This window comes from Haliotis asinina, chromosome 3, assembly GCF_037392515.1.
Source record: "Haliotis asinina isolate JCU_RB_2024 chromosome 3, JCU_Hal_asi_v2, whole genome shotgun sequence".
Classification (NCBI taxonomy): domain Eukaryota; kingdom Metazoa; phylum Mollusca; class Gastropoda; order Lepetellida; family Haliotidae; genus Haliotis; species Haliotis asinina.
The window spans coordinates 8,028,182-8,054,982 of record NC_090282.1 but is presented as its reverse complement, the minus strand read 5'-3'; the positions used below and the strand labels follow the sequence as shown (position 1 = coordinate 8,054,982).

At 40.0% G+C, this 26,801-nt stretch overlaps 2 protein-coding genes across 2 annotated transcripts; both read right to left on the bottom strand.

Moving 5' to 3' along the window:
• Window positions 1–324: 324 nt before the first annotated feature.
• On the bottom strand, window positions 325–11,632 carry LOC137277414 (probable UDP-sugar transporter protein SLC35A4). Its single transcript, XM_067809129.1, has 10 exons — window positions 11,058–11,632; window positions 10,408–10,514; window positions 10,118–10,223; window positions 9,832–9,996; window positions 9,601–9,659; window positions 5,812–5,874; window positions 5,521–5,665; window positions 4,993–5,092; window positions 3,059–3,120; window positions 325–2,512 (listed from the first exon to the last, which is right to left on the bottom strand). The coding sequence occupies exons 1-10, from the start codon at window positions 11,076–11,078 to the stop codon at window positions 2,324–2,326; spliced, it is 1,017 nt and encodes a 338-aa protein (XP_067665230.1). The 5' UTR covers window positions 11,079–11,632; the 3' UTR covers window positions 325–2,323.
• Window positions 11,633–17,402: 5,770 nt separating this feature from the next.
• Window positions 17,403–25,924, bottom strand: LOC137277322 (probable UDP-sugar transporter protein SLC35A4). The gene is made up of 10 exons (XM_067809005.1): window positions 25,907–25,924; window positions 25,698–25,792; window positions 24,209–24,314; window positions 23,924–24,088; window positions 23,107–23,165; window positions 20,676–20,738; window positions 20,334–20,478; window positions 19,801–19,900; window positions 17,723–17,784; window positions 17,403–17,594 (listed from the first exon to the last, which is right to left on the bottom strand). Exons 1-10 carry the CDS (start codon window positions 25,922–25,924, stop codon window positions 17,403–17,405), a joined length of 1,005 nt encoding a protein of 334 aa, XP_067665106.1.
• Between the last annotated feature and the right edge of the window lie 877 nt (window positions 25,925–26,801).

Below are 26,801 nucleotides of genomic sequence, written 5' to 3'. Positions count from 1 at the left end.
AAAGGCTTTCTGTCCACAGTTCAGAGAGGACCGGGGATTTCCCACTGCAGATCAAGGGTACTCTGTCTACAGTTCACACATAAGACCGTGGGTTCCAGTGTAGATAAGGGTACTTGTCTACTGTTCACACAGAGGACCATGGGTTCAAGTGCAGATGAAAAGCGTGCTGTCTACAGTTCTCAAAGAAAACGGGGGAATTACCAGTGGTAATTTGTTTGGACTTCGTTTAAATACTACAGACGACGACCAGACTAAATATTCTGGTTAAGTAGAAGGCTGATATTTCCTCTCTTCCTTTAATAAAGAAATACACAACACATCCAATTACTGGCACTGGTGACTTTAATGTCATATATAGAAAACATTAGTGACACTGAAAAAAATAAGAAATGTCAGAAATGTCAGTAATACTTATTAATACATGTATGAAAATGACTAAATATGTTACAAAAATATCCCATTATATTTTATATTTTCTCACAGATCTGACAAGAAACACACATGTAAGTAACAAATTCTCAACAGTAAATTTCAATCCACCAACCAGGTACCTCACCTGTGTTATGGATTACAGCATTTTTTTCTTAACCCCTGTGCATCCAAATTCAAGAGTAGTAAAGTCTGAAGTATTGACTCACTATTTATAATGAGGGGTGCCATTAGTCAATTGTCTCCATAGACACCACAGTCATCTGTCTATTGGTGTATATAAATATATATATATGAGTCTAACATCACACTGCCATTGTTTGATATCACATAACATGAAATGGTGTCACACACACCTAGATCACTGGTACATAAATTGGACAGTCAGTGCTATAATGCTGGTAGGGCACGTGACCGTTGGTGCAGAGTGAATGGAAGAGATGTACTATTCACGCAGGCTGACTACACACAGACATAGGGACAGGCTTTGTGGGTACGCCACTCCGTGATTTTAGCAATTTGTGACCTTAAGTCTATGCTGAAATATCATCTTAGTATCATATCATCGACTGTTTTTGGTTGCAAACTGTCCCCTTAAACAATAGCATGCTGGTAATACAATAGCACCTGTTAACCATGTTTCAGACATGACTAGGTTGATTGCATTTAAATCTCATGTCATGTCTCATCATTATGACATGTCTCATTGTTCCTCATAAAAGTGTTATTTTTGGGTACAGACCTGATTACTTTCAGACCATCTCCATATATAACAATTATCATTTTAGCACCAGCACACACAGCATCATAAAGTTCCACACTTCAATTTCAAAACACATGTATAATTCAACAATTGATATTTAGTACCCTCACATAAAACAGTCTAAAAATCTTTGAATACTTTGGCACTTTTAATAAAATCTCAATGACTTAGTGTTGTCATTTGAAACTCCATGAAGATCGGAGTTAAATTGTGTTATGGAAGATTAAATAACATATCCACACTAAGGGTGTGTACAAGAGCAGCATCCTAACCAATCAATGTTAGATAAACAATAACATATTGTAACCTGAGTGTTTTCTTGATGACTCCTTGTTAGGCTATCTCAGACTATTTCACCTAGTTCCATTACTACACATATCTATGGACATATCACTGTTACGTAAATGGATTTGCAAAATGTAACGGTTACATGCCAGGGTAATAATGATTTGCAAATTATTTACTCAGCTGCTTTAGTATCATGTGGTCAGGATTTCCAGTCTCAAAACAATTTCTGGTTTCACCTGACTGCGGTGAAAAATGGTCGTCATCCACAGTTAAAAGACAATTCTACAATTCATTTGGAAATTAATTGACTCTGACAGGTCAATAAGTGAGGAATAAAGTCGCTATCAGCACCTCTGATGTATCACTGCATCATCAGTAAAGCCAATATTGACAGAAAAGTTGTCTCATCGTAAGTGTATTTGCAATAAGATGAAACCGTTTCAAAGTATCAGTAAAGCACTACATTTTGGGCAAACTAAACGACAGAAATAAACTTAATGCTGGAATGTAAGTCTCAGGGGCTAAAAAAGGAAAAACACTTAGCAGTTTTCCTTGACTCATAATACATGTCCTGCTTCAAATTCAGTACCAGCACAATTAAATCTGCAGGTAACATAGATCCAGGCTGAAGACTTACAAATTTGTTTATATCATGCTAACATGATTTTGAAAACATCAACGATCTGTAAACAAGAAGCTTCAACACAAGCTAGTTTCAGCTAAAACTGGGTAATGACTCCAGTATATCTAACCATGACAATCAAACATTGAACAACCTTTCAGGTCATCACTTGTTAACTCATTCCCATTCAGGAATGCCTGAACAAACAGATGGTAACAACCTTATCTATGATACATGTACAGAGCGATTACAACCAAGATAAATGCAAGGACATAATACATGTTCAGGGCCAGGTGGAAGATGGCAACAGACAGCAGGGTTGTCACCAACATGGCACAGGAGATGATGAAGAGGCGTGTGATGTTACTGCTATGCTTCATGATGGCTGACATTATCAGCCCGTTGAAGGCCTGAAAGAAACAATAACAAGCAATACAAATCTGAATGTTCTTTATGTGCTTTAGATACATACTGTACTTATCTAACTCAGGTATATAATGTACCTATCATCATCACACACATGTACCTAATATTCTAGACAGCAGAGTTTTATTGGACTCATCTAAAAAAATACTAGAACTTGCACTTTGTTAAGAAAGTGTAATGCCAAATATAACGTGTGTCACAATCCAATGACCAACAGTATAAGCATCAGTCTCTGCAACTGGCACATGATGACTTGTCAACCAAGCGGGCAAGCCTGACCATCCTGTTAGTGGCCTCTTACAACAAGCATGACTTACTGAAGGCCAACAATCTAACCCAGACCTTCACAAGTCACAACTTATTACAAGTCAACAATGTTGATGTGTTACTTCAATAATACAATAACACACATGCAATGGCCACTAATAATAATACATGGATCAGAAATGAATACATTTCATGTACTAATGACTCAAAAATACTGTAGATTCTGACATCATAATTGTATGACCTGAAGAGCATGTCCATACCTGTGTGACCACGATCACCCAGGTGTACACTGTGAATCCATCAAATACACCTGAGCTCTCACCTGCAAAAATAACAAAGTGTACAGATGATGGTGCTGGTTACAGGTGGACAGTAGGAGATCTAGTCCCTGTGTTGCACTGTTTCACAACTCACTTTCATCTTTTTAAATTATCTAACCAATTAAACTTCGCAACACAAACCATGCACAGGTTCTCTGTAAGAGGTAGAAGGTGTTCTACATATGTTGTTTTAAAGTTTCGGACCCGTCATTTTGTCTGTGTGATTTCCCTAAAAACCTTCGCAATTGCAACTGCTACCTTTGTTGACACTAGCAAGCTCAGTTATAATGCCGGCCTAGCTGATTGACTACTGTGAGAATGCAGAGCCAGCAAAGGGAGGTAATAAAATTATCGGGCTGACCCGTAGATGTGTGCTGGGTATAGTGGAGACTTATCGGAATGTACACCCTGGAGATATCAAGGATGTGGCTCAATAACAGTTTGCAGAAATTCAAGACACATCTTATGTACAAATTCTTGTACAAATTCTAGGGTGCAGGTTCAAATCCCGGATGGGACTCAACCAAAAAAGTACTAGAATTTGTACTTTACAGAGAGAGTGAAATCCCAAATATGACATATGTTGCATTTGACAACTTTCTAAATGGCATCGTGTAATCATAGCTTTCGGCCATGGGAGCCGTGCCAATTCACACTTATCAGAGGGGTACACAAAGTACGCAGTCTAGACTACCAGTTGTCCGACTTTCATTTTGTGGAAGTCGCTGTGGCTGAGCAGGTTAGGCGGTTGACTTTGTGTGCTGGTGATTAGGTGCCTGACTCTGAGGGTGCAGGTTTGAATCCCGGATGGGACTCAACCAAAAAAAGTACTAGAATTTGTACTTTATTGAGAAAGTGAAATCCCAAATATGACATATGTTGTAGTTCTTGCCACTTCATCAGGTGGATAACGAAATAGTGAACAGTACAGTTAGGTATTTATACTGGCATACAGGAAGCCAAATATGTAAATAAGTATATACAAGCACAAGAGAAGAAGGAGATATAATTAATTATGTACCAACAATGAGGTGAGAAGAAAGAGAGACAACAATGGTACTTTTCACGATAAGGACAGGACAAGGGTATGTTCGGTTTGGGAGTCTATGACTTCTTGGTGATGCACCAGGTGCAATGTATTCTAAGAGGATAGATTTGAGATTTGATTTTTCAACTGAAGTTTTAATACGCAAAATTGTCAAAATTCCAGATCACTCTATCAACTGGCAACACACTCAAATCCTGACTTCCAACATCAGTAATTGGCACAAGAGAAAACTCCTTGAGTCAATCAACACAAGAAGATTAGTGCATGAGATCAACAGCCTGCTTCGTCACAAGGAAATCATATGAAAATCTTATAAATTTGATACAGAGACCTGTTTGATCATGTGTCAAGAGAGATTTATCATCTGTATCTCATTGGTATGTACATATCACCTCACTTGTCTAGAGTACATGACTATGCCAAGTGTCTTATCTATGGTTATCTTTGAAAATGAGGCTGGCTATACTTACACTAAGTTACAGATGTGAAATGAAGCTGTGTATACTTGCATATGTCAAATAAGACTAACTACGTACAGATGTGAAATATCTCTGTATGTACATACAGATATCATAAGAGGCTGTCACTCCACACAGATGTCACATGAGACTAACTACACACAGATGTCACATGGAAACGCCTCCTTGCTAGAACCTTGTAGTGCCTGATATGTAAGACGTATTTCAAGCCAGATGTCAAACACTGTCATTTGTGCAATGTTACTTTCTGGAGTTTTGAATCTTGGGAACCAGGCTAAGTCTTGATTCACTGGCAATGTATACAACCTACACTAACAAGCAGCTACACGGTTTCATGGGTGATTTACCTCCTGTCTTGCTGCTTCCTGCCTCCTGCAAAGCCCACACTCCACCGTTGAGGACAATACCGAATGTGTACAAGAGAGTGTTCTGAACATGGAGAGATGTCTGGGAAAGAGCAAAAATGTAACCTTGTGTGCCTTTGGTAACGCACTCTCAAAGTTAATGATATGGCATTAGGATTGCTTTAATAAAATACAATTAAAATGGTAAAGATTTGTTCCTGTACAAAGTTGATTACCATGGTTACAAGAATTTCATAATCATCTCAAAAATTGATAAAATCCATGAGTAAATATGAATGCCTAGTCAATGCGAATCCAGTACAGCTGTGTCTAATATGTGTCCATTTCAAATCAGGCAGGAGCAACGTCCCTTGAGGTAAGGTAGCTCCAAACATAAATATGATGGTAAATATGACAGATGTTTCTTGTGCAAACCTACACAAAGCTTGCTTCAGCATGTTCAGTATGGAGACCAAGGTTAAAACCGAAGTAGTTATGTCAACAAGGTAAAAATATTTCCATATAAATTACCTGATAGTGTCTTTTTAAAATGTATTCCGTGTAGACACCTGCAAAGCCTGATACACAACAGTATGAGAACATCATGATCAGACCTGCCGCGGTAAGGTGTATCTCTCCAGATGATGCCAAACCCTTGGCCTGTATACCTCCATAGCTGGCAAAAGAGAGTGACAGTCTAGTGTACAACCCTAGTAATTCATGTGAAAAACATTTACTAACACCAGCTTGAGAACTCTTGTGTGTGTATCACTAGAAGATGGTATTACCTGTCACACATGTATGATTAGAAAACTGTATTACCTGTCACACATGCCTGCTGTACCCAGCACAACCAATGACGCCCACTGGATGAAGGTCAGTCTCCTGGGGAAACAAACCACATATGCAGTCAAACATCACTACCTCCAACAAGGGCCACTACAGCAAAAATCTGTTCAGAATTTTCTCTAAACAAATGTCAGGTTAGCTGTAATGCTCCATAAGCAGAGCAACAGATAAGCTGCATATCTGTCTAAATTATGCAAACATTTATGTAACAATTCAATTTCTATTAAGACCATTGCGTCAGAGTACACTTGAAGGTTTCGAAATACTCAATACATTTGATTTTACATGCATACACACAAAAATGTCAAACCACAACTTGCGCACCAGTGGATAGATAAAAAATTGGTATGTAGGTATGTATGTAGGTAGGTTCCATGTCAGCACAGGAACTTGGCAACTTGCCATCTTTTTTATTGTTTCTCATATTACAGTCAAATATAAACAACAAACACACAAAATAACACTTAAACTTTATCTAAGTTTCACAATTCTTTTAAATTGGCAAAGTAGCCTGTTGGGTTTGAGTGAGGTGGGTACAATTCATTTAGTAACTCAAAGGAAAATTAAGATACCTAAGTGAGTACATAACTCATGGCCCAAAAAGTTATCTGTAGCTCTGCAAAAGTTTATCCAACCTGTATTATGTACACACAGAGTCGACCAGCAGGGATCCAATTAATGACGTTCCATAGAAATCTGATCATGTATATAGGCAACTTTCCTGCAGTGTGAGAGATGGTGCATATTCCAAAGTGAAAATCTACAAAGCTTGCACTGAGGATAAGATTTCCATGACAAAAAAAATACAATATTTTAATGTTGCAATAAGGTTCACTAACTAGCTTAGCAAACAGACCATGACAAGTGCTACAAAACACCAGATCAGCGTTCAGTGGGTATGCCTCTGTATTGGAAAAGATTGTGATGTTGGTGTTGTATATGACGTCACAATGGTGTTTCCCAACTATGGTGTTTCCCAACTCGTAGGCGTTTCTCGGTGGAGAGTTGCCAGTGGTGTGCGGAGGCATTGTTGAGCCGTGAGCAATTCAGTGTTTTATTATGGAAACCTGTTAAAATTTCATGAAACATTCTTGTCAGATTTTCTATCTAACAACTATAGATGTGTTTTTGGTGTGAAGACACTGAGTTTTGAGAACACTGTATTGAATGTTATACAGATGTTACATTCTTGTTTGAATAAAGCGATTATTGTTGTATTAAAACTTGGAGTTGTTTTTGTAAGAATAATTGGCCTCTCCTCAATTGTAGCGTCGGGATCCCTAGATATAGAGCCAATAAATAGGGAAAGAGAACACTGCTAAAGTAATGTCCGAAATAGAAAAAAAGACCTGTTTTTAGGCTGTTACTCTGTATCCCTCAAATTTACACAACTGCAAATAAAATACGTCGAAATAACTCACTACGGCCTAACTGAGCATTCAGAGGGATGCATGAGAGGATATCCAGAAAAGCATGTTAAGCTCGTAAAATAGAGCAAAACTTAAAAAAAAATACAAATAGCTGCTGAAAACATTAGATCAGACTAAAGATAGCAGTTAAAACACTCAGCTTGGTACACCAATGACCATCGACTCACTCATGTGCTCACTAACCCCCAGCCCAACCGCAACCATTGTCTCCTTCACAACCATTCTGGTTTTGTTTTTTAGCCGACACTATTCTACCTGTTTCTTATTATATATATATATATAAAAAGTTTACATTTCTAATTTCTGCACTAATCTCTCTTCAGTGATGTCCATTTTCCACGTTTCCTATCTCCTTACCACTGGAACTGTATTTAGGTTGTTATCAGTTTAACAGGTATTTCACGCTTTCACATATCAACTACATAAACTGTTCAGATAAACATGGAAAATCATTTTTTTTCCTAATTCCAACAGTACCTTAGTGAGAAAGGGAACCTACATAATTTAATGAAGTTCATGAATGATGAATGGCAAGAGTGAAATGCAGAGAAGTGATATGCAAGGTTCTTGCCTTAGTTGGAGAAGGCACAGTTAGTGAGTTACACTTGCATATGCAGTCGGTGAATTTCTAAATAGTCCATCATACTGTTAGCTCAGTTAGGGTTAGTAATAACATGGAACTCCTGAGGATGTCCCCGTGCATGGCATCTGATTGGATCGTCAAGACATGACGCAACATCAGGCAGTGTGTCTGTTGTTTTTGGTGGTGGATACCTGGTGACGTTGGATGTTCTGACATCACACACTTGGCAACGTGGCTGGCACCAGGTCAGTGGTTGCAGGAGGAATATTAATTGCCATGATTGTCCACAAAGATTGTAGTTGATATTATCACATATAAAAAATATAGAAGATGAAAAGGATCTTTCAGCCTGCAATCAGGAGATTGAATAATAACAGAGTGATGTCTGTCATTCAACATGCTCAGGTTCCTTAAAGGTCACATGCAACCAAAAAATCAAACATAATTAAAACACATTTATCACTTATTCATGACATATAATATACATTGCTGCTTTTGAAAAAACAAATAAACACAATTATAAGCGTACAATCGCGATTCAAAAGTGCAATAATTTGTACTTGGGCTTACTTCCCCCGAAACGAAGCCCTCGGGAGACCGAACCCAGTCATAGCGGATGGATATGCACTCAAGTGTAACGACGGCTTCCGATTGGCTGTTTCATTTGCTGATATGCTGAGGGCTGATTGTGTGTACAGAAAGATGATCTGTTTGATGGGCATTTTAGAAGTATAGCCAAGAAAGTAAGATTCTTTATGGATAACAACTTCTTTTTGTGTACTTGATGCGTCGTTTCAGTATGGATTCATATACTGTTGTCAAACAAAATCATATACACGAAAAGAAGTCGTAATCCATGAAGAATGTTTATACAGATGTTGGGTTTAGAAAATACATGTTCTTTGAATTTGCGCTCGATCCAATAAAAAATCATGTCAGTAGAGATGGTAAACTACTGCGTGGCTGGAATCTGTCATTCGTCCAAGTACAAAGCAGGACTTGAAACTGACAAGAGTTTGCACATGTTTCCATCAGATCCAGTCATCCGAAAAAAGTGAATGTAGTTTGTTTGCAACCCACAGACATAAAAACATGTCATGTGTATCACACGTGCCTAATTACATAATGTGGCAGACACGGGACTCGGGTGCACGAGTCATAAATCAACTTATTTTCTTTATGTCGTATAGTCTGATAGGTGTTAAGTTCAAATTGCATGTGGTCAATGATTAAAGCTGTGTATTGCATGTTGTCTTTAGCAGACAGGCAGGCAGGCAGACATATAGGTGTGAATAAACCAGACACTGAGCTTTCTCTGAGACAGAGACTGCTTACCACAATCAACAAGTTGTTTTACGTAACGAGTAGATTATTTACTTGTTTATGTACACAACCAAGATTAGACTACTGCTCACGACCTCAGACACTGGTCATGCATACTGTTTCAAGCTCCGCGAACCTATTCACTGCGCATGCGTTATGGACGCAGCGCATCACAGCTGTTGAAACCAGTTTTCCCCCCAGCGCTGGGGGGAATTTAGTGAAACGTTTGAACTCCGATTTCACGGGCTTTTTTTTCATCGCGTTTTTTTCCACTTTATAGGTTGAATTGGCATTTTTTATGGTTTGTTTCAGTAAGTGCATACCGAAAGGTACCAGAATCTGCAAAGTTGTGTTTTACGTTGCATGTGACCTTTAAGCTTATTCTGTATATTATATAAAGACTCTACAGCTTTACCCAGTACCCACCTTTGTATGATCACCCTGTAAAGTACTGCTGTAGTGATCACCTTCATGTTGCCAAGGATCTGGAAATGAAATAAAAGCATTGGTAGAACATTTATAAACAAGAGTCAGGTCTGATATCAAGAAACATCACACACATATGACTTCTGAAGCCAAAATAAGATCTAATTTTTGTGAATATTAATGATGTATTTGAAAGCGCTGTGCACTGGACCAAGTGACAACAAGTATTACCTGGTAGGTGGTAGGGTCCATATGCACCTGCATGTAAACACTGAGGTTATTGTTGATGCAGTATAGCACAGCTGGAACCAAGAATGGCAGGCAGTTGGCCACTGATGGTACAGTGATATCACCTCGTCGCAGTTCCGGTAACAACATTGCCACAGACAAGACAATCTACAACACATACAATGCATCAATGGAATCACACATCTGTCCAGAAACATGCATGTTCTGCTCAGAGAAAGAGAATTTCTAATACAAATACTAAAGTAGGCCATACAAGCACACAACAAACCTTTACTACTTCTGTAGACAGGACAACCGACGACGACCTGAACGGAAGTTTCCCCTCCACCAGACACAGGTGTGCCAGGATAGTGTATGAGCTGTAGATGAACACTCTGTAATTAACAAAGTTGTCACTGAAGAAAGGTACCAATGAAGATTTTTTTATTCCTGGGGAACATAATGTAGGTCATAAAACAAGTCATGTAATAATTACATAAAAAGTTGATGCAAACTTTTAATGGAATTTATATATTGCAAAATATGGCTTAACATGCTGAATATTACTATACTACACACTCTGCAATCAGCAAAAACCACCATAATAGAGTCCATGTTCCAGGTTTGCTGTGGCCAGATTGAATGGGAGGTAATCCATTCACAGGGAGATAACTCCTTTTGGTTTTCTGAAAAATAGTAAAACAAAATATCAACATGATCAGTGGTAGGTTCTATTATCAGATATTGAAAAGAAGTTTATGAAAAGACGGATACAATGAATGAATGTCATACAATACATGTGCCAATGTCAAGTGTCATAGTTACAACATACTGCACTGGTGACCACGCATCAAATCTTTCAGCAGGTGTGATCTACATCTGTCTTCTATTCTCGCTGATTACTGATTATATGATATGGAAATATCGTGCATTTGAACAGCTGCATTAAGGTGTTAAGTTTTGTTTAGAATTCGTCAATTTTCTCTGAATTTCATCGACTACTGAACTCAAGACAATGATCTTTTCAATGTTACAAATTTGTTTCACAAGACATAAATACATGTGTAAACAGTACCTTTAGAACAGTATGGAAGTTTTGCAAAATCTAGTGTACAACAGCTGGCTGAAGTAAGTGGCTACATTTTCATACACTTTTGATGGGCATAATGTATCAATTCAACCAAATCTGCAAACAAAAATCAACAGCTTTTCAAGAAATGTGTACAAACCTTGCCCCATGAGGCAATCATATTTTCGCTTGATGGTTTGCTCTCCAGGCATTTCAAGAAGGATCAACACCCCAACACTTCCCGGGAAAGGGTGAGTTTGTCTTCACTCCAGTATGTGGGTCCAGCCATTTTGATTGGTGAGAATACATGCACAATGGAGAACAGTGGGAAGCTGTGTAGAATCATCTAAGAATGGACGAACATATGCATCACTTATCGTGGCTGTAAATACGTGTTACGTGTGGCCTGTTTCTCCCCGACCGCCTGTCCTTGTCATCTCGGTGAACGAACGAAAATAGACCGACAACAACAAGCTGCATCCATATCGAGAGTTGTCTCCCGATACGAGCCTCTTGCTCTTTCAGTGTTGAAACGCGTCCCTGTATCTGTCTCAACCCGTCACAAGAGGTGTATTGATAAACGGAATCTTCCCCCAGTATCACACAGACACTGTACTTAAGTCTTTCAAACCTTGCGACTGTGGATCATTCAGAACAATATACTTCGATAAATTTTCTCTCTGAAATCCCCTAAAACATAATACGATACCCGTAAAAGTTAGATGATTTCCGACTGTTGTACGAGGGTTTGAAATCTTAAAACGGAATACATTATTCACAAATGTTTTTCTTTGTTGTATATTGATAAAACCAATTCACCTCCTTTACATAATTATTTATGCCCAGTTATTTATAATCAGTTATTATCATGTAACTAAAATGGCGAAGACGTTGTTTTGAATCGTATTTCGTTTCTTTGTCACAATACATAGTTTGGAAGTCTTCATACGGTATCTGCATCATCATCGAGTTGTGTCAGAAAATTCACTGAGACCGACGAAGTAATGATTAATGAAACTTCCGATTCAGTAAAACTGTCTTTTTATCGAGTTTGTGTTTGATTCAGCTATTTATTTATATATAAGCGTCTAGTGAGGGCTTCACTTTCCTTTTTCATATTAGATCTATCGTGAGAATGGTCAGGTCAGTCCGCATACATTCTTTCTACCACTCACCGTTGGTGGTTGTACATGCATGGCGTTCGGAAGAGCGGATAAATGTGAAAAACCCAGCGTGTTATGTGAGCTTAAGTACGTGCTTTAAACCACAAACATTAATCTTCTTAGAAGGAAGTGCGTGGGGAAAGTAGTCCTTAAAGGGAAAAGTTATCAGATAAACGTTCACCTTCGGAGTACTAAGGCCTAATTACTCACTCACAAATACACAAACACAAACGTCCTCACACACTCAGAGGCGCACACCACGCGCAAAGCATCATAGAATAATCAGGTGGATCAACACATAACACTACAACAAAAAACATGAAATTCCTTACTTGTTTTGTAATTTCAACATATATTGGACAAAATAAGTTAGGGATGTGACATTTCGATTGATATTTTATCAGTGCGGCAATACATAAAAAGGTCATTATTAATAATTTCAAAATTTACATATATCCCTAACTATTTTTGTCCAGTATATGTAGTATAGGGCTTGTAAGGGTTAGTTCAGAGACCATGTATCGGTATATGGTCTCTGGTTAGTTACTGAAAGAAATATGTTATTTTTGTGTCTGACTTTGTATTATAGGGATAAGTACCCACCTATTGTCATATGGCAATACCAATTATGTTATATTATTTCATAAATGTATTAGCCTTTATTTGATGGTATTATAATATTCTTCGAAACAACTGCCAAATTAAGAACGATATTTGAGACAATTTCGGTGGCATTTTCTCAGTGTGGCTGAGTGGGTTAGGTGACTGACTTTGTGTGCTGGCGATTAGGTGCATGACCCTGGCGACTATGTGCGGTGTTGGTTCGAATCCCGGATGGGACTCAACCCAACAAAAAGTACAAGAATCAGTATTTTACTACGAAAGTGTATACATAGTCCAAAATACACGTTACACTTCCTCAATGCCCTAGAACTGTAGCGAACTGATTTACCGCAAATGTGCCTCTATGTTTAAAAGGTTTACAGAAACATATATCATGTTGTTTGTATACGTTTATGCATGCTGTGGCCAATGGACACGGTGTCTGTATATATAATCTGTTTCTGTTTAATATGCTTTCATATATATCAAGTGAATGGCCACCATTAAGCTTTTCACTTGTTATTTCTTTTTAAAAGAAGCCGATTATATGAACGAGCACTCACGTGGCGCAAAGCGGACAGAGATGGCCTTGCTGAATGCTATAGCCTCCTGTAGCATATTCGACCATAGGGATACTTAGACAGGTCATCTTCGTGACGTGGACGCTAAACCAAGCTTAAAATGTCAGGCCATCTCACGAATAATTTTCAGATGTAGTGATACAGTCACATTGTCAGCAAGAACAGTTTTATTTGGTGCGATGCATAAGGTATTTGTGAAAAGAGTGCCTTGTGGAGTAGCAGTATTAGTGGTTTTAGCGATTTTGACACTGGCTCTACGACATTGTCACAACCTGGCGACATCCGAGCATCCATTGCCTTGTGGAACGACCAGATACAGACAATGTGCATCAGGTTCAGTGCCGAATGTGAACTTTTATGACATGCGTGACCAAATCCCAGCTGAATTTGTGAAAACGGATGATTTCATTCATGTAAACAAAAATATATTGGCGAAACTTACTCCACCGGGAGACAGGCTACGAAATTCTAAGTTGACAAAGTTTCAACAAAGTATGACAGAAGAAGATAAAATGACAGCTCGGTTGCTCCTAAATGTGTTCAATCAGTTGTTACAAGGAAGGGTGAAATATTGGCTTTACTGCGGATCTCTACTCGGATCATACCGTCATCATTCCGTCATACCATGGGATGACGACATGGACGTCTTAATCAACGAGAAGGATAAAAACAAGCTATTCCCCATTTTATCATCACTGGAACCTTTTTTTTACCTAGATATCAATGCCAGGCTGAGGTGGAAGTTTTACCTGGGGACATCCAAGAGTACTAATCCTGAAATTCCGTGGAAATGGCCCTTTATTGATATTAGTTTCCATCAAGAAAACGATAGCCATGTTTGGGACTCCGATCCCAGATACCCTCAGTTTGTGTACGCTAAAGATGATGTGTTTCCCTTGACGACGCGCCCCTTTATGGGGATGATGTTACCATCTCCCCTAAAAACGCTGCAAGTGCTTGAACAGAACTACAATCTGAGTGTGTGTAAAACTAACAAGTATGACCACAGACATGAACGTGGCGTCCCTGAAGAAGCAATTGTGTGGGTACCGTGTGATCACCTCGCCAGCAGCTACCCCTTCGTACACAGAGAGTACCACCCATGGGGAGTCATCGAAGTTTTGCAGCTGAACAATATGCGCATTCAGGAGGTGAAATTTGAAATAGTTGACACTTTACCTTTGACTCAAATATCTACATGATTTTGGGGTTTTTTTTATTTTGTTGTTTTCACGGATATTATCAGATAGTAAGGGTCGAAAGCGAGTTAGTTATTTTATTGTCGTTCCAAAACTGAACGTAGAACTTATCAAGTTTGGTGTCTTGCGGCGACAGTTCATTATTTGATCAGACAGATGAACCAGTACATCTCACACATAAGGGAACACATGCATGTACATTGCTGTTACCTGACGTATATTATAAGTTGTTAACTGGTCATGAAAGGACCATGGGTTGAGGTACTCTCGATGTTTGTTTATGTTCCCTGAGCCCGAAGATAGGTATTGTCTAAGTAAAGTCGCCGCGATGTAATGGAAACGTGGCACTCATTGACGTTGTTATCTATAAAGTTTGTTCTACATTGTACACCCCCTCACGCCCCCCCCCCCCCCCCCCCCAACGTGTAAAGTGTCATTCAAAGAAGTTATACATGTATATCCGTTATGTGGTGTATATGTTCATGTACATCACTTTTACCTGGTGTGTATTCATTTATATTACTGTAACCAGGTCTATGCATGCATGTGTGTTTCCGTTACCTGGTGTATGTATGTACAGTGCCGTTACCTGGTGTATGTATGTACAGTGCCGTTACCTGGTGTATGTATGTACAGTGCCGTTACCTGGTGTATGTATGTACAGTGCCGTTACCTGGTGTATGTATGTACAGTGCCGTTTCCTGGTGTATGTATGTACAGTGCCGTTACCTGGTGTATGTATGTGAAGTGCCGTTACCTGGTGTATGTATGTGAAGTGCCGTTACCTGGTGTATGTATGTACAGTGCCGTTACCTGGTGTATGTATGTACAGTGCCGTTTCCTGGTGTATGTATGTACAGTGCCGTTACCAGGTGTATGTATGTACAGTGCCGTTACCTGGTGTATGTATGTACAGTGCCGTTACCTGGTGTATGTATGTACAGTGCCGTTACCTGGTGTATGTATGTACAGTGCCGTTTCCTGGTGTATGTATGTACAGTGCCGTTACCTGGTGTATGTATGTACAGTGCCGTTACCTGGTGTATGTATGTGAAGTGCCGTTACCTGGTGTATGTATGTGAAGTGCCGTTACCTGGTGTATGTATGTACAGTGCCGTTACCTGGTGTATGTATGTACAGTGCCGTTTCCTGGTGTATGTATGTACAGTGCCGTTTCCTGGTGTATGTATGTACAGTGCCGTTACCTGGTGTATGTATGTACAGTGCCGTTACCTGGTGTATGTATGTACAGTGCCGTTACCTGGTGTATGTATGTACAGTGCCGTTACCTGGTGTATGTATGTACAGTGCCGTTTCCTGGTGTATGTACAGTGCCCTTACCTGGTGTATGTATGTACAGTGCCGTTACCTGGTGTATGTATGTACAGTGCCGTTACCTGGTGTATGTATGTACAGTGCCGTTTCCTGGTGTATGTATGTACAGTGCCGTTTCCTGGTGTATGTGTGTACAGTGCCGTTACCTGGTGTATGTATGTACAGTGCCGTTACCTGGTGTATGTACAGTGCCGTTACCTGGTGTATGTATGTACAGTGCCGTTACCTGGTGTACACGTTCATGTAGATTACTGTTACCTGGTAGTTTCGTGGTGCTGTGTGGTCCTGTGCATAGCGTTTAGGTCACAAATCATTAATTTTGAAATTAGATAAAAATAGAGCGAGGCGAGTCATTGGATGGGCGGCCGTGGTCAGCAGCCTGACTCCTGAGAGGTTGTAGGACTTCAGTCCTGTCCTAAAACAAAGTACACGTGATATATACATGTGGTTTCACCTTATGCAAGTGAGTTTGTTCAAATTTGCCCCTGTACACCTTGCAGAACAATGGGTACCCGGTGGAATACTGTAAACTGTCTTATTAACTCGCCTTGAAAGATCATGTGTGAGTATTTCCTTTCTTGTCCCTCACTAGCAGCTTGGGGTATCCGGGGTAATAATAAAATTAGATGGTTTTGGCGATTCGAGCACGAAAATGGACTATTATTATTATTATCATTATTACATGTGAACATGCATTACAGTTATCTGGTGGATATATGCATATACGTTACTGATAACTCGTGTATGTATTCTGTAGGTGTATGTTTGTATGTATATTATTGTTACCTGGTGCATCTATGCATAATGGTGTATACAATGCTAGTACATTACTGTTATCAGGAGTATAATAAGTTTATCTGGACAAACTGTCAGAATAGGACCCTGTGTTGTGCAAGCTGTCATCCTGCAGACCAAACTACAAACTAAAGTATGACATGATCAAAATGACTAAGGACCGAATTGAAATGAATATTTAGCATTACCTGACACTGATGTGGATTCATAACCAAGTTGTAATTGTTTGTGTTGTTTCCCAACTCTTCTGCCTCGGGAGGGTAAATAAATTATTTATATTACTGTTATCTGGTGTTGATATGCATATTCATTTTACATCATAAATATGTAAGGTACGGTAGTTCCACACACCGATAAAAGTGGCGACAAGTTATGTGTAACAAAAGACAATAGCTGTTGGTTTAGCATGAATGGGTAATGTTGATTAGAGAGACCCCACAAAATGGTATTCGGAAGGTCAGTGGTCAAGTGATAATCAGATCCTACCCAGCTGCACGATAGCACACACCATCTGCTGTCGTCATTGAAAAGTCTTCCAATGTCGGTGAAATCACAGAAACGAAGACACTGGATCTCCTGTGAGAGCCCTCGATATTTAGTCGTGTTTACCTTTTTATTACATTTTAAAACTGTATACAAGGATTATTCGAACTCAGCTCCTTCGGGTAAAAAGACGTCCCCTGTGACACGTTTCATGAAGATCATAAATTGATCTTCAATACTCATTCCTGTAGTAAGAGACGACTAACGGGGGTCGGATTGTGTTGTCAGACCGCAGCCATATAGCTGGAAAATTGCTGAGTGCAAGTGCAACGTAAGACTAAACTCACTAACATCTGTGGTACATGTACAGGGCCACTATGATCAAGATAAACGCAAGGACAAAATACATGTTGAGGGTCAACTGGAAGATGGCGACGGAAAGCAGGGTCGTCACCAACATGGCACAGGAGATGATGAAGAGGCGTGTGATGTTACTGTCATGCTTCATGATGACAGACATTATCAGCCCGTTGAAGGCCTGGGAAAAGATACGCCCTTATTACTATGTCTATAAAGTTGTACGTTACAAATACTGAACACATTTAATACCAAACTCACAGCAAGGAGGTTCGACCGTTACTATCAACGACATTGCATCACTCTTACCGAGGACATGACTACTGCCCACGTCTTGAATGTGAAACCTTCGAACAAATCCACACGTCCACCTGTAAAGGAAAAGAAAGGGATAATAAATGTGGGTTTTTTAAATTTTTTTAATTATTCAAGCAATTCTGTAACATTGCACCAGCCCTGGGATACCAGTACGACGCAGGTACCACAAGGAAAAGACATAATCACAGTTTGCCAGCTGGCTTTGAATCATGCAAACACGTCGTGGTGTCTACAATCTAAATATAACTATGAATATATTGTTGATACAATCACTTGATACCCACTATTCTGATCGAATATTATTGTTTAGATACATTAACATACCCAGCCATGTTATATAGCCACTTCGGTTTACTGTATTAAGATGCGTACTAGTGAATTATATATAAGGAAGACAATGTCTAATGTCGCCTTAAATAGGAACACACATACATCCAAACATTGTTGTGTCGATGTTACAGAAAGCAATACTTCGACTTGTCCGGGGTTCAATGTAAAAATATCTATCGTCTTACATAAAGATTACCAAGGAGACACTAATGTCCCATGTACCTGGCAGCAGGGAATGGTTGGAGTGTCGCAGAATCCACTTCATTGTCTTCAAACGCATTGTCTTTCCACCAATCAGACCACAGATACCGTCTCATTGTACAGAGGTACTCATCAGAATGGTCAGATTATACATCTAATTCACCTTTTATGTGTGTAGCCTCTACTAATTAAAAGTCAAGATATCTGCCATTGTATTATTCCGAGTATACTACCATGCACAAGTGTGTATCGTTACAACCAATGGCGACAATATTCCATCAAGTTCTTCTTCCTTGAAACAAACGCCAAAGACTCTTCAACACTTCAAACTAATAGAAACTGAAGCTTATATTATCCGCCTGTTGGTTATAAGAGTTATACGAATACATTCTGCACTGTATCAGAACACAATTTCTCGTAACAAAAGGCATTTTCTTACATTGTTCTTTGATGTGAGATGTCTGCTCCAAATATTAGGCATAAACCTTCATAAATCACCCCATACATGCATAAGCACTACAAGGAAAAACAAATTATTACGAACAGCTATTGTGTGGTGGTGATGATAGAACAAGGATAATCCACGTCATAACAGACCCAACACTAAGTCTTTCATGCTACTTGACTGGGACGACGTGGAAGTCATGAACCTGTCTTAAAACATTGTCCGAGACAACACGTGATTCTACGTTCTAAACGCCATTTGCTTCGGATGTGCTTGGGCTTTATGTTTCTGATCAGAAATTGTCACTGCCAAACTCTGCCAGTCATTTTTCAATGACACTGATATTTCATATACCTGGGGTTTTTTTATTTGGAGGATGTATGCATGGGATCAAACCCGCGTACATTGTCATTCAAATGCGTTCATTATGTGAGGAAACACTGCATTCCAACTGCAAGTCGATAAAGCACGTGTGTGGCCCTTGTGGGTGACAAGGTACTTTATAACTTATTCACTGGTCACTTGGGGAACATAGGTTGATGTACCCTCGACGTTTGTTTATGTGCCCGAAGGCTTCAAACTAATAGAAACTGATGGACAAGTGGAACATAAACATCGAGGGTACATCAACCCATGGGCCCCAAGGGACCAGTGAACAACTTATTCATTTTACACAACACCTCATTGTTCATTTTGAATCGACTGAAACGTCAGTACAAAACCTTTCGTAGCCACCGCTAGATTTTGCAGGCAAGAAAAACAAATATAGAGTTACCTCCCTTGCATCGAAATACATTCGTACAACGTCGTTAATTCCCGAGCATGATACGTGATTCAATGTTATTCGAGATGAAGTATTACTACCACGAAGAACCAAATGAGTTCGCAGTTCCTAGTGGCGAAAATATAAAATATTACTTGCTTGTAAGCAGGTGCATTGAAAATATCAGAAGAGCGTTCAGCCAATCAGAAAACGACGTTTATGTGTGAGGTCAGATAATATTCTTATTGGTAACCTATCCTAATGTTTATTCCACCTTATTCCACCCGTTCAGGAGAATTTAATGGCTGTTTTTCTCTGAGATTACAATACCTTCTTCCTTGCCGCCCCATGCTTCCTGCACGGTCCACATTCCACCGTTGAGGACAATACCGAATGTATACAGCAAGGTGTTCTGGACATTCAGGGATGTCTGGGAAGCGCACGAATAATAATATTTATGCTGCACATTTGCATAGCACTGCAGTTTCGTTACATATTAGCGATTTATCAAAATATAACTGATGCAAGGTGTTCATTATAGTTACGGAAAGATACCAACTTATTGTACGTTGTTGAGTGCACCAACTCTGTTGACATTTCAATTTACGTTTCTTGAAATTTTAACATATGTCTCGAAATTTCAACTTATACATCTTGGAATTTCAAGAATTGGAAACGTACCACTTTGAATAATAATGAACAAGAGTCGACTTTTGTCAACTTTAATTACAAGAACATTGAAATACTTTGTATGAAGTAGTTCAGTCATTTCAAAGGACATATTAACAGGACAGATCTTCTATCATAGGTGACAGAAGATGTCTTAAGATGTGACAATCAAGCGAATTGGGTCATCTTCCTACCTGATAGTGTCTCTTTAATATGTATTCGGTGTAGACGCCTGCTAAGCCTGATATACAACAATAAATGAACATCATAATCAGACCTGCCACAGTCAGGCGCATCTCTCCGGACCACGTCGACCCACGGGCCTGCATACCACCATAGCTGGGCAGACAGAGCGTGATCATCACAATACCAGCTTGAAATGAGAACTTAAAGTGAAATTACACGGTAGCTATAGAAAGAATTCCATAATTATTCAAGCCAACTATTTCTCATTTTCACCCAGTCAAATATCATATACGGGCACTTCCCACTAAGTTTAGTTTTATTATCTGTGGCAAATTCTATTGTTACCTTACCTGTCTAGTATGCCAGCAATGCTGAGGACACCAAGAGACATCCATTGCACATTGGTCAGCGGGCTGCAGGAACAAGCAACCTTTCAACATATGTCTCTGTGACCAGTGCATTATGTAAATGAGGCGATTTCTTCCCCGTTCTTCAACTCTTTAGAACTTACGTCATTTTTTTCTCTTTTTTTTTTGCCAAAGTGGACATTTAGTATAATGCAATAATACTAATGTGGAATTATAAGAAGTGTATGGATGACGTATTTACGTATGTTACAATTACGCGTTACCTGTCAACGGTGCATCTCCAATTGCAAAATTGTTCGTAAAACCGACACAAACATCAAAACGATACTATCTCATGGTTCGAACTTCACACTGTTTCCAAAGCTGGAAAAAAGCTTCTAATGACGATAATACAACATCAAATAAAACTGGTATCAAGTAGGAACAACTGAAAAATGCAAATTTCAACTTGAATTTAAGTTATCAACTGTACACAATACATGCTCTGTCTAATGACCGTGTTCTTCCCGGAGTATATGGCCTTCGTCCTAACAAGAGACAGTCAACTTATGAGCAGTGTTTCACACAGCTATCATCCCTAAATCCAGAGTATTTGATTGTGGACTTCGAACAAGCAGCCATTACTGCTATTCGAGAATTATTTCCTGCAGTAGAAGTGAAGGGCTACTTCTACCACATGTCTCAGAACATCTATCGTAGGGTTCAAGCTGCCGGACTTCAGGAACAGTACTCCCAAGATTTAAAGCTCTCCATCTCATGTCGCATGTTGGCAGGCCTTGCTTTTGTCCCTCAGCCTGATGACATCGATGCCTTTGAGATCCTTGAACAGAACCTTCCTCCAGCCAGTAGTCGACTACTTCGAAGATACATACATTGGCCGCCCGAGGTAGACGCCCCCCTCGCTATAGAGACCTTTGGAGTAGACCTTTGGAATGTTTACGGCAGAATTGAGTCAGACATACCAAGGACAAACAATGCTGTTGAAGGCTTTCATCGACACCTGCAGTCCAGCATACAGGCTAGCCATCCCAACATCTGGACATTTATTGGAGTCTTGCAAAAAGAACAGGCACTGCATGAAGTACAGATGACCCAAATAGTGACTGGCCAGGAGCCGCCCCTCAAATGATAAACCTACCGTGACAGTGCCAACAGACTTGCACGCGTTGTTGAGGTATATGACCCCATGCACATTTTGGAATTTTTAAGAGTCATATCCCACAATCGGTCCTTTTAAATGAATTGATACTCGTATTGAATCTAAAGATTATGTATAGTGGTATTATATAGTGCTATAAATAAAAATAACAATCATAACATTTAGTGTGTGTGTTTTGTTATGATGGGGAGAGGGTTGCGGGTGGAGGGCAGTTGTCCGGGGGGCTATTAACCCGTGGGGCAGCTCTCCGGGGGGCACAATGGCTGGGGGGCAGTTGTCCGGGGGCAGTTAGCCTGATACCATTGTAATGACCTCCCTGAGCGATTACTTCATTTACAAGGGTTTCCGAGCAGAAGGCCTATATTCCAGCGGGAATCGTCTTCATGTCTTGTCTGTTTGTTTGTTTCTAAAACAAGGAATTCCATTGCAATTTTAAGCGCGCCAAGGTTACACAGCTTTTATACGCTGATTCTTTTACCACCTTGACCATACCTGTGGCCTTGACCCCGAGGTCCACCCATTATACGACCCTGAACATGTCCAGGGCGTCATGGAACTTTTTGGAATAAGCCATTGTACAATCCTGGAAATAGACCTGACCTAGTCCTTTCCAAAAGGCCAAGACGTTCATTCATAATATCTACACTGAATTTTCTTTTTGGCAGCCATGTTATTGGCAAGATGTAGGGAAAGCATTATACATATGGTGACCTCTCCTTTATAAATGCCTCACTTACATCGCAAGTACTCCTATTGTTCTCGATGCCTTGTGTTTGGTTACCACCTGATTTACTGGTGCAGATCAGGAGTGCGTCCCTGTTCATCACTGGGAGCACAGACTTCTGACACCTCATGTAATGTAGAATGCTCCGGTGTCAGAGAGTCTCCATATCGTGTGGTATGTTCTTGACGGGCTCGAATAGGTAGTGCCTCCTGAAAGAAGTCTTAATCGCTCTCTGAGCTTCGGGGGCCATGAGCTGATGATGAGGGTACATACTAGCAGCTTAACTGTGCGAGGATCTCTGAAATCCCTCATTTGCATATGTATTTAATCTGTGAAAGAACAGAGGAAAAGAAGAACTCCTATAATGTGAGATTTTTCATGGAAAGAGGCATACTCATTGTATAAATTTCAATACAGCTATTCAGACAGTATTTGAGTTTACACGTGAGAATGAAAAGCTGAAGTCTGTAACCAGAAATAAGGAATTTAGGAAAGAATAATAACATAACACTGAATCCTATTTAACTAACCGTTGAATGACGATCCTGTACAGAACTGCAGTTGTGGCCACTTTCATGTTGCCCAAGATCTATGAAACACATGAAAAATCAAAGCCAGGGAATACTCAATCTCGAATATCGCATGAAAATGGTCCCAAAGAGCGTAACAGTATATAAATGGATAACTGAAAAACAATGATGACACCAAAATGGCAAACATGTAATGCACTACACATATATTGTCGGGCAAAAGAAAGTATCCATTTGAAAATTTGAAAATTTACCCCCAAATTACAAACGCTATCAAACCGTTGCACGACTGAAAACCGTCGCCAAAATACTGTGGACAACACAGACACAATACCTGCATCGAATGCAAGGACTATTTCATATCCATTCCTTCTTTGTTTCGTTTTAGCACACTACCAAGCATGGTTGATTACTTTTTATCCCTTCAGTTTATATTTTCACCTCTTCTTCTTAAAATTCAACCATCATAATCATCATCAGAGGATGAAGAGGGGGAGGACCTCTGATGTCGACACATTAATACCAGGCGCATATATAGTAGGTACAGTGGGTCAGTATCTGTGGGTTAACGCTCATATCAATAATATTTCAGTAATATCATGTAAAGTTATGATGAAGGTCGTAGATGGCACCGACCGGGCCTTACTGGCAGGTGTAGCCAGACAAACCAAGACATATCAAAGCGAATCTGGGATTTGAACCCAAAATCAGTTTCTGGGCATGCCTAAAACCACTGTGCCGTCTTGCCGACAGAGAAATAGATTTGATGTCAATGCCTGAGTACAACAAAGATCCCATTGCTGTCAGTCGGCATTACCTGGTAGGTGGTGGGGTCCATATGCACCTGCATGTAAACACTGAGGTTATTGTTGATGCAGTATAGCACAGCTGGAACCAAGAATGGCAGGCAGTTGGCCACTGATGGTACAGTGATATCACCTCGTCGCAGTTCCGGTAACAACATTGCCACAGACAAGACAATCTACAACACATACAATGCATCAGTGTAATCACAAATATGTCCATAAATATACCTGTTCTGCTCAAAGAAAGAGATTTCTATTGCAAATAAGAAAATAGGCCATACAAGCACACAACAAACCTTTACTACTTCTGTAGACAGGACAACTGACGACGACCTGAACGGCAGTTTCCCCTCCACCAGACACAGGTGTGCCAGGATAGTGTATGAGCTGTAGATGAACACTCTGGAAACATACAACAATAAAATACAGACTATATACCGAATATTCTTGACTATTCAGGTCCTCCTTTTCGACATCGATGTACAAAGGTATTCGAGTTATAAGTAGTTTGTCTAAATATTAAACATTAAGTAAATATCAATCAGTCTTTATTCAGAACGTAAAAAGTGCACACTTTTAGTACATTAAGTTTACATGAGTAGATAGACGTTATTTATACGTTCCTTTTCATAATAATCCTTAACTTCATAACAAAATAGATGTTCATTGCCAGATTCTGTGGTAGCATATGTCTAGAGTAAGAATATATATAATGGTATAGAGTCGGATGATCGCTTTTTTATATTTTTGAAATATTTTCAGTAGCGATAATACAAGGACACGACACTTACAGAACAGTTTGAGATGACGTAATAACGTGCATTGGCTACGACATCTTCAATGTGTATAGTAAACCCTTTAAATATCATTTCAAAATAAGAAATGTCAGTGTGTATATTACGCAACGACTCACTCTGCATATTATACTTATACTTCAGTTAAACAGCCGTCTCCGCCATGGTCACCTTCACACTGTATTGGTGTATAATGTATGTCACAAACATGTCTGATTAACAATAACAAACTCTTTTAACCAGTGGTAGGAAAATCCTTCCACCAGAAGTAAATCACTTGGTTTAAAACGGAATAGTTAGAGATGTGTGATGTGTTATAGTGGTAAGTTATAGTGCTCTTATTCTCAACAAATCTCAATACAAACAAAAACCAAATACATAACACTTCAACCAGATTATATATTACAAGTACTAATAGCTGCAAGTCTCATAGTACATTTTTTATTAACTATTTTTAAATATCGAAGAGCTTTTTGACACGGGTTGGGGGGGGGGGGGGGGAGCAGATAGAGGAGAGAGGGGAGGGGGGGAACACGGGACAAGGGTCTCTCTTTTCTGTCATTATTGTGGAAATTGTTCCCAAACATTTTACGAATTTAGGGTCATGGCTACAAAGTTAACAATGGACATGATGGAAATACGTAAAACACACGTATCCCAAAACTAAATTGTCACAGATAACTACTGAGGTTAACCTTAACTCCCATTCCTTAACACTGCACAAGGGTTATCTGAGTAGCTTCCGATCACCTTAGGACTTAGGACACTCCGATCACCGGCAGCGCAGGTGGCGGGACCGAATACAATGGAGTAACTCTCACACAATGCCCATGTTCGTCGGTTTGACTGAAGAGGTTAATGTATGGCATGTGCAACACTTCCAGCAATGCGCCGACACATCTTTGAATGATTGAAATACTGTTTAAAACAGCATTCATCCCAACGCACTCAAACCAACCTGAAGTAAATGTTACATGGTAAATATACTCACTCAGTTACGATTAAAACTCCCCAGAGCAGGCGCTTTATCACATGTTTGCCACCATCTAGAGAATATCCGAATCCCAATTCTGCTCCTTCCGACACCTCAAATATAAAACATTACGTCGAACGTAAATTGCTTAATAAGTAAACCTATGTGTGAATATTTGCCACTTATAAGTTAGGTAGTACAACTTGTAATTACTAGATAATGTTTACCAGTTTGTCCGGTGCCATGATGTTGCGGTGGTGGCCTCTGTGTGTGCTACACTGATCAGTATAATATACAATTCGTTGTGTCGACAGGGTAAGTAACAGGTGTAGGCATATATCGATAATTCAGTGCATTAAACCAGATATCATAGCCTTAAACCAGAAACTTATTCCTAATCATTCGTCAGGTGTTAATAGAGCATGTGTATATAACAGGGATAACAATACACATAGTGTTGAATCGTTGACACTTTTTCACTGCATCACATCCCGATCTCTAGGTCCCCGGACCAGTGCACCACCAACAACACCTCATCCCGATCTCTCGGTCTCCGGACCAGTCCACCACCTACAACACCTCATCCCGATCTCATTCCGATCTCTCGGTCTCCGGACCAGTGCACCACCTACAGCACCTCATCCCGATCTCATCCCGATCTCTCGGTCCCCGGATCAGTGCACCATCTACAACACCACATCCCGATCTCTTGGTCCCTGGACCAGTGCACCACCAACAACACCTCATCCCGATCTCTTGGTCTCTGGACCAGTCCACCACCTACAGCACCTCATCCCGATCTCTCGGTCTCTGGACCAGTCCACCACCTACAACACCTCATCCCGATCTCTAGGTCTCCGGACCAGTGCACCACCTACAGCACCTCATCCCGATCTCTTGGTCTCTGGACCAGTCCACCACCTACAGCACCTCATCCCGATCTCTCGGTCTCTGGACCAGTCCACCACCTACAACACCTCATCCCGATCTCTAGGTCTCCGGACCAGTGCACCACCAACAACACCTCATCCCGATCTCTCGGTCTCCGGACCAGTCCACCACCTACAACACCTCATCCCGATCTCATTCCGATCTCTCGGTCTCCGGACCAGTGCACCACCT